The following is a 9,677-nucleotide window of genomic DNA, read 5'->3' as shown; positions in this document are numbered from 1 at the left end:
TTTTTTTTACAATTGTATCCCCCCCCCCCCCCCTATGTAATACCCTCCTTTGGAGGGCCTTTAGGGGTAACCTGAATAAATAAATAAATAAATAAATAAATATGCTTTTCATGAAATGTACGGCTTATTGTGTGTTTTTTTTTTCGTTTCTTGCACGCTCATTATATAAATGATGTTTTGATTCCTCCCGCTTTAGTGGCACCTAATTGCCGCTCTTTGAGTATTACATCAAATAAACAAATAAGTAGCGATTAAGCTTGGCCTTGTGAGTAGACACGATGCGCGTTTCAACATTGCTTTTTCATTGCGCGATTTCTTTTCTTGTTTAAACCGTTTCAATTTTAAGGTTATTTTTACTGTAAAATCAGTACACATCCCAAACACACGTTAGATTGGATTGGTTTTGGGGTTTAACGTCCCAAAGCGACTTAGGCTATGAGAGATGCCGTAGTGGAGGACGCCGGAAACTTCGACTACCTGGGGTTCTTTAACGTGCACTGTCATCACACAGTACACGGGCGCCTTGCTTTTTGCCTCTATCGAAAAGCGGCCACCGAGGCCGGGATACGATCCCGCGTCCTTGGGAGCAGTAGTCGAGCGCCCTAACCACTGCTCCACGCCGATGGGGCCCGAATACAGTTAGTAAGTCATACGCACAAGAATGCTTTCATTAGGCGCCCTTCCAACACTCCTGGTACTAAACAACCTTCTTAGCCTATGCTTTGCGTACCTGCTTAGCATGAAGAGAACATGGGTACAAACGCCGACGGCAACAAATTTGTCTCATTAAATATATTTCATAGCTTTATTTTGAATGTCAGATGTTTCAAATCTCTGCACGAAGTCATGTGGCGGTCACGTCATAACCCTACCGAGCAATCAGAATTTCTCCGCAAGAATGTTTCCGACAAGTTGACTGGCCGATCACTACTACAACTACCACGACGCCAACGGCTTTTCGACCACATGAGCTGTATACTCTTCGCGTAATAATCCAGATTCACACACCTCCGTACATGAAACGGATGACAGCACACATGAGCCCCGAGGTCGGGCATTAAGTCAAGGTTGCTAGACTTGCATGAAGCTTACTGGCTCGTCGCTCTTAAAGACCATGTATGAGCGCATTGAACACTACGTCCGCCTACTACTAATCACTGCTGAAGAGTGCACGCCATCGGTGTGGGCCTTACCTCAGAAACATACAGCGGTGAAAGTCATTCGAAATTTTGTGATATGCTTCGAAAATATTCGAATATATTGCAGCATATTTGATTAAAGCGAATAAATACCTAGATACACTATTTGTTTTGTTTTTTTCCAATCATCACGTAGGTAGGATATATTTGATTATTTAAACAAAGTTTTATGCTATCGCCCGCCCCTGAGAGATCCCCGTTTATTTATTAAATCAGGGTACGTAACAGATTAGTCCCTAGTCAAAATGAATGAGGAGCCTTATACTACGGCGTTCGGAATACCGAAGTGCTGCCTTAGAATGATCTATTCCAATATTATTATTTTCATCTCCGGTCACAAGCTCCAGCAAAAACGCGAATGAAATATTAATTCATGCCCTCCTGTATATTTCTGCATTATGCACTCCCTTTTAATTGTCTTTAGTTTTTTTCTGTGATCAAAAACACTATTGTTGGTAGTATTTTTTCTTCACAACTGCACAAAATTCTGATATTCCTACAGAAATTTGTCTCCTTACAGCAGATTTACTGCCAAAAGCCCACATATATTGGGTTGTCACAATCACAACATATCTTTCAGAAACCCCTCATGTTTGTTCAGGTGCGCTGCTTTTTTTCCTAGAATGTCGTACCAACTCGCTCATCAAACTACGCTTTTGCGATACCTATCTTGATGCTTTTTTCCGACTTGCGTTTTATATAGGCGGCCTTGCTGGCGCGTTCTTGGCAAGTGGCGATGACAGATGCAATTATGAGGCCTTCTTTGAAGCTACATGCGCTTAAGGTTCCTGTACGAGTACAGTGAAGATATTTTTCTCAGTTAAATTCAGAGTAAAAAGAAACACTCATGTGGAAGATAAGATTATTTCAATATTGGCACCATAATGTACTGACATATTTTAATGTGCGCCTTTTAACTGGTGGCTTCAGCACCTTGTGGCATGATTCGAACAATAACCATTATTTGCGTGTGCCACAAAGAACACTCCGGATTGGAGCCGGTATACATTAACGAAGCTTTTTCTTTGCTAGGAGGTGATTCTGCAGTGAGCAAGCAAAATAATAGGCAGAGGTAACTCTGTTGATAATTTACTGCTAGGCAGCAGAGGGATACAACGTTTGCAATGGCGGATGCGCAACAGATAAAACTGCGATTGTCGCCTTGACGACGGCCAAATGATAGAGCCGATAAGAAAGAGCGCACTTTGACAAGGTGTAAGTATACACATACTGTTCTTAGCGAACGGAACTTGCATGCCCTAAGATGCCTGCTCCAAGTATGCAGTACATGTTAGCTGGATTTTCTAAGGATCTTGACTGGAGGCCCCTGCACTTCGTGAAGCCCCTTCCACCGAACAGGGTCTGCAGTGCCTGTGGATTGGTGCGCCCGAAGGCAGCGTTGCTTCCGTGCGCCCACACGCTATGCGAGTGCTGCTACGATCAGTGCGTCGAGGAAAGCCTACCTGTATGTCCACTCGATGGCAACGAGTGCCATAACGAAGAAGTAATCTGCATCAACTTCCCTGCCGACGATCTGCTCAAGAGAGAGGTGAGTGGGAATCCTTGTGGAGCAATATTACAGTAAAGCCACAGTTGTTTCTTCGTGGTGGATGCTGTCACATGCATATCGAAATAGAATGGTTATTGAACCTGGACTCTTAATTCCAAATGCTTTGAAAGCGAGTACGTGCTATCGAGATGCGCAATTTAAATTTTTTATCTTATGTATTTTGCGTTGTGTTCTGTGTGTTTAACAAGCCGAAGGAACACTAAAGCTTTTGGGATGCTTTTTGGCCATGGACAAAGCAAATCGCTAATATCGGAAGCGCAGCGGGACGTTTTTCATTCCTTATGCGAAATGCGACCGCTTAGATAGAGAGTGGCTAGTTCACGTTTGTGCTCTGCATAGAGAGAAGCAAGGGCCGCACATCAATCATTTCTCGTTCCTGACAGCAAGCTTATGGTTTGGTATTGTTCATGGGGTGTTAACGTCCGAATGTGACTCCGGCTATGAAAGAGGCCGGGGGTGGAGGGCTCCGAAAATTTCGACCGCCTGGGGTTCTTTAACGTACACTCCCATCGCACAGCATACGAGCGCCTTACTTTCCGCCTTCATCGAAAAGCGTCCGCAGCGGCCGGAGTTCGATCCAGCATCCTTGGGTACAGCAGTCGAGTGGCGTATCCACTGCGCCACCGCGGCGGGGAAGATAGAATTCGATAGCTTTCCCAGTAATGCTACAATGAGCAGTTGTACTCTCAAGAGAACTATCTCGAAACTGGTCCATGCTTTTATAGGTGCTTCATAGGGCGCTTTATAGGTCGTTTGTTCGAAATATATTTAATGCAGAAACAATATCACTTTCGTTGCTTAATACCTGGGATTTATTTTACAAGTGCTTATAACTTCGTTTTGTTGCGGCTTACTTATCTTAAACATAAATATCACTTCGACTGCCAGAGTGGAACCAATGAACGCTTAACCATTGTATTTTTGGAGAATGCATTATGTGGATTTAAGGAATCACAATTTACAACTTCGCAAGTAAGCGCAGTAAAATGGCGTTAGGCAATATAACATAGGGGATCAACTTTCACAGAGAGAGAGAGAGAGAAAGCATGGGAAGGCATCGGATAGCAAACGCTTAGATTACGCTTGCGTCGTACTAGATCGCTGTCGCCGCAACTAAACTACTGCGGTTCCGCGGTACGCAGCGCCATACGGTCGCCCTTGACTGCTTTTGGCTATTATTAAACATCAACATGGTTTTCCCTATGCCAGTGCATCAGTGCGAAACGCGTTCTTTAAAAGTGAAACGTTAAAATAGGGGGTGTTTTATCTCTAATGTTAGTTCTTTTCTTCACGGCTGACGCTTTGACAGTTATATGAAGCTGGATAAAATGTGCCGGTCTCAGTATTTCTAGCTGCTTCAAAGCTACAAGAAACCATTAATACATTCACTGACTAATCGCAATATATTCGGGCTACTAACTGCAACGTGTTTTATCATTCCAGATCAAGTGCTGGAACGAAGAAACGGGCTGCACACATGTGGCTGCTGCGTGGCAGATTGCCGAACATTACGAACGCGATTGTCGTCACCACTCTGTTCGCTGTCCCAAGTGCTCTGTTACAGTGACATGTTTCAGTCTAATCCAGCACTTGAAAAAATGCATTTCCAACTCCGCAACTCCGTCTTCATCGAGCAGCGTAGGACAATCAGTTATCGAAAACGCCACAGGTTTTAGCAGGTTTCCTAACGCTATGTTCGAAAAACGGGTCGCAGAAGTCAAAGGCATCCTCGGGCAGATCGTTTCTGATATTGTGACACACGGTGACAGGCTGGACGAGATCTCTCATGCAGTAAACAGCCTCAAAGACACTCAGAATATGCAGCTAAACGAAGCTAGGAGAGAAGTCGGAGAACGCCGGAGAAGTTGCACACGAATCATGTCAAAAATGGATGACCTTCACAAAAAACACAAAGATGTCCTGCCCCTAAGGACTGATGCACTGAATCTTTCCCGAAGCATTAACGGATTAGAGAAAATTGTGAAGGATGGAATCGCTAATGTAGCGACTGAAATTCGAGACAAGTTCCGAGAGTGCGCCACTGATATCCAAGCATCAAGGGCAGTCCAAGTAAATAAAGAAATTTCTGAGGGGTCAGTCGATAATACCGGAAGCATGCTAGAGAGAACGCACTGCTTGTTTGTTGTAAAAGGCATCAAGGCGCTGCAGGAGGCCGTGATGAAGTGGGGTTGTGCTTTGTTTGAGAATACGAACGTCTATCTGCGTGGCTACAACTTGTCTACTGGCGTTTTCCTGAATAAGGACGGCAAATTAGTGAAACTGTACGCGTGGCTTTGCCTGAATGAGGGCAATCTGGACGAGATCGTGCGGTGGCCGTTTGACCATACGATAAGGCTTTCTGTGTTGCATCCCAATGGAGAGAGAGACGAAGTATTTGAAGTCCAATGTGATCCTTCTTCTAAATACGTTCAAAAGCCAACCGGAGGCAACAGCACTCGTACCTACTTTCCACAGAAGTCGCTCAACGTCGACGATTTGATTAAAGGCGGCTACGTGCAAAATGACGAGATAAGTGTGATGTTTGAACTCATTCCATGATCGTCTTCATAATACAAACTGCATTCACAGTAACGCGAAAGATGCCTCAATGAGCATCTTTTAAATCAGTACCCTTGTTCACATTTTAAATGCTTCAGTGCGTCGTTTTTCAATGATGTAAGGGAAGTAACACCTCCTTGGAAGATCTAAATAAGCAGTGTTGAAAAAAAAAATGGTTCATTTTGCATTCTACCCAAATGTGCGGCTCAGTACCTAATGTGATACAGAAATAAAAGTATTACTTCAGTCATGCGCACGCCTCTTTTTTCCTAATCAGCATAAAGTACACCAAACTCACGTCTTCCCTTCTGTCTAATTGTGATGTGTAGAACATAGCAAAATTTCACGACTGACGTCCGCTTCTCTAGATTGAAAAACTGAAAATATTTGCCCATCTACAGTTAACCCTGCACACTTATCAAGGTGATAGATTGCCATCGTCATCATAAGTGCGTCCACTGCCGACCAATAGAGCTCTTCAACTGACTCAAGGTGTCCCAAAGGACACCTCGTGAAAAAGAAGGGATGCCTATTATCTGGCCAACTGTCATCCCCCCATGTTAAAAGGACAGGTAGTAGAAGAAATAATATATGAGGAAAATTGACTATTGTATGATATCTTTTTGAACCATGTCAACGAGGGTAGGTCTCTTGGTTCACCTGCGGGCGCAATTCCCAGCGCACTATACGCAGCAGGACAGCCCCTTTCACAGGCCAGCGGAGACAGCCAACTTTAAGTGAGTCGGTTAGGGAGTACTTGCGCATTCCCACGCCATGTGGTAGTGTCAGCGGGCCTGTATTAAAGACTCATCTTTGTGGGTTTTCGGTGGGAAGGATAGACATGTCGGTTATCAGAGCAGCCTGCCGATAACAGAAAGACAAGTTCCTTTCTCGAGGGAGTGTTGTCAGGTTGGGATTGCATATGGTTCTCATAACCACCGCATAAATTACGCATCTGAACCTAATTCTACAAACGTGTCCCGTCTTCTGGGCCGGCGCCCAAATGATAACAATGTAAATTTCCAGAATGCCTCTGGAAGAGTGCCCTGACACCCAAATGATGCGATAACGTCAAGCGGATGAACCTGCCCATAGCTTCCTATATTATACATTGCGGGTCAACCACTCCAGAGTGGCCCTTCAAGGTTGTTATTTAAAGCGCGTGTTTTGGTGCCGTTTCACGTGGCGCACCAAAAGCAAGTTTTTCATGATGATGATGCGCATTTCCGCAATGAGGCGCTTGCACCACAAGGCTTCCACTGCATGTACTGCACATTATTTGTGTATTTCAGTGGGCAGGACGATTTTCTTTTCTGCCGTTGGCACATATGGGGCTTGCGTGCTTGCCTCTTCCACTGGAACGTACACAACACGCCGAAGTGGTAAGCAATGTGGTGAAGTTCACGGGTCCCTTGGCTTCTGCGGTCATGCCATCCAAGTTCTACAAATAGCAAGCATCTACAAATAGAGAACACAAATCGGTATTAAGGGGAGACGCGGATCAGAAAATCATCACTAATTTAATTTTTTTTTCGTTTGACTGATACTAAATGAACATCTTTTCATGCAGCATGATATGGAAACAAGATCGGTGAAAAGTTAACTCAAAATGCTTCGGAATGACTCGCGCAGAGCGAAAACAACACGAGTGCTGCCAAATTCTGGCCTCCATGAGCCCCCGCCGCTCAAAGTAGAAAGGCGGCTACTGAAGCGCGGCAGTAGCACCGGGGGGTGTAGCACGCTTCCTCGTGTGGCAGATTCCTGCGTGTCGGAGGCAATGGGCCATCTCCCCCATCCACCCCCCTCGCCTCCTTCCTTCTCCCCCTACCCATCCCCTCCAACCCTCTCGAATGTTCCAAGGAGAGGGGTGTCGCCAAGAGGAGTTGTCAGCAGTGGGAGGACAAAGGGATTCTGAAAGCGCGGGCACTCGAAGGCAGGGGAGATAGCATATTTGCAATACTGCATGGAAATAGCGACCTGGGTATCGACATTGTCTTGTTTCGTGCACACTCCCCGTTGGGAGGCGGGGGCGCATAAATCGACCGTCGGCGTAGATGTTGCCAGCACAGAGGGGAGCGATAGCAAGAAATGACAGGGGGAGCTTTGCAAATTATTTACAAAATACAAAACGTGAACGCGTTCGCGTCGCTCGCAGGCAAGTGTCCGATCACTTACGACTGCGCGCGACCGGCCACTGCGACTATTTACAATATGCAGTCTGGTTCTGCTTTTCGCGCACCATTTTGCTTGCATCATTGAGCTAGTGTCTAAAGCCCACGCTGAAACAAAGACGGTACACTGCAAGTGGATTTGAAGGTACGAAGTGACTGAACATGAATACTCTTGAGGTGAAAAGAACTGACAGCGTGGAGCATTTGAACTACGCCATTGAGCCGGTTAGTAACCGTCAAAGCAGATGGAAATTTGACACTGATCACCACACCAGCTGTTCTGAGCCACAGTAAAAAACAATTGCTGGGCTAGTTGGTGCATTTGAACGTGAAAGAAATTCTCAACAGCTCCTGTACTGTACGTGTTAATCTGTGCATTCGTCTTTGTAATCATTGTGGAGCCTATATAGTGTAGCTAAAGCGCGGAGTTCGTATACATGCCATTGATGTTTTAAGCTTCAGTACACACCTCTAGACGCAGTCCATTTCTTGGCTCTCCAGCATCGCATGTAAAAGTGTGCATACGGAAAAAGTGTGGCACCAGGAAAGAAAGGCAGAGGTGTGATGCTGAGGCCGGCTGCTCGCTAGCAGACATGGCAGTAATTGAATTACAGTAAATAAATTACTGTAATTTAGGTAACTTTGCCGCCAATGTCTAATGTAATAAATTATTTTTCGGTTTGGTAATTTAGTTATGTAATGAAAGACTCTTCGACAGTAATTTCGCAGGAAAAGTAATTAACGTCTTTCTAAATTACTTTTACTAAAGTGTGCACTACTCCTCAAAGACAACAAAGTAAAGTTCCGCGAAAGCAGCGATGACGTGCGGCAAGCCGAAGCCAGCATAACGAATCGGCAAAAGGAGACAGAACTGAGCAGAACAATGCGTTTGAGACCTCCTGAGTAGCAGGGTCACTTAGTGCGGCTATGCCATGGCAACCATTCTCCAAGCAGCAGGATACAAGGCGTCAAGGGAATGCCGAAGGGACAGATGGTGCAAGAAGCCCTGAGTTGAAAACTAGTTCGGAGAGCGGCGCAGTGCCACTCCCTGTTGCGTCGGCTAGGGCACAATGGTGCGTGGTTACACTCGCCACCACGGGGCGAGGGAGGGTTTAAGCGGGGGAGACAGGCGGAAGGGCCCATGACGTAAGCCACCGTGGCGTGAGCATTACTGAGAGCAAGGTGTCGACGTCGATTCTTGCAACTGCGGAAGCAAAAAAATAACCTAGCTTTTTCAAAAAGTGCCTTCAAATGGCGGAGACAGCTCCAGGCCTGCAAGCCGCTGGGTTCCCTGCTCACTTTACGACCGTTCGACCATGCGTCCGGCTTTTGTTGCTTTTTGTTGTTGTTTAATTTTTGTAAAGACAAGTGCTGTAAGAAAGGAGGAAAGAGTAGATCTGTGGGGACAGAATTTGGCGGGAAGACAGAAGAATGTGCGTGCTTCGCGTCTGGAGAAAAAGCTGTTTTGTTCACTAGTTTACTTAGTTTCTGTATGGATAAAAACCTAAAAAGTAATTTAAACGGGATTCAATTACTCAGTTGAAGTAATCATTACTTTTTGCGAGCAGTAATCAGTAATGCAATTTCATTCCCTTTGAAAAGTAATTTTTCGATGTTTTCGCGCTAGAGCCCTGCACGGGGTCTGACCCGCGGGCCAGGCTGGAAAATTGCTCTTTTGCCGGACCGGGGTCGGCCTCTGACATGAAGTTGCGGGCCTGACCTGCATGGGCCCAGGCTTGAAGTTTCGGTCCCAGGCATGCCTTGGGCTAGCTATGTTCGGCTTCTTTCGGAAATGAAGGAGTCCCCGAGCTAAATTCAGCCGAGTGGTTTAGGAATAAACACCGACTAGTGACGCCGAATAAGAGAAAGCCCAATTGCAGACCGAGCTTAATCAGCGCTCTCAGTGGTTTGTCCAAGTAACGACGCAAACCAAAAAAAATAAAAAGAAAAACGGAAAACTCAGCAGTACGCTGTGCTACAGTGAAAGTCTTATGGAGCGCAGAGCGCATAACACACGGCGCGTTTGCACGAGAAAATACACAAAACCACTGATCATACACTGTCGGATCTAGCAGAAGGCGCTCCTTATCTTGTTGGTTTTGTGTTACCGCTGAGAACTGGACATCTGAAGCCTCATAAGGGCCGCTTGAGGACCTTCAATTTATTGCTCGTCGTGCA

At 45.6% G+C, this 9,677-nt stretch overlaps 1 protein-coding gene across 1 annotated transcript; it reads left to right on the top strand.

The window, feature by feature from the left end:
• Positions 1-2,399: 2,399 nt before the first annotated feature.
• LOC146184831 (TNF receptor-associated factor 6-like) lies at positions 2,400-5,574 on the top strand. The gene is made up of 2 exons (XM_084609498.1): positions 2,400-2,748; positions 4,213-5,574. Exons 1-2 carry the CDS (start codon positions 2,464-2,466, stop codon positions 5,326-5,328), a joined length of 1,401 nt encoding a protein of 466 aa, XP_084465624.1. The 5' UTR covers positions 2,400-2,463; the 3' UTR covers positions 5,329-5,574.
• Positions 5,575-9,677: the final 4,103 nt, after the last annotated feature.

This window comes from Amblyomma maculatum, chromosome 7, assembly GCF_055883805.1.
Source record: "Amblyomma maculatum isolate TAMU_Amacu chromosome 7, ASM5588380v1, whole genome shotgun sequence".
Classification (NCBI taxonomy): Eukaryota; Metazoa; Arthropoda; class Arachnida; order Ixodida; family Ixodidae; genus Amblyomma; species Amblyomma maculatum.
Note: the sequence above shows the minus strand (reverse complement) of the source record. Positions and strands in the feature narration are given on the sequence as shown.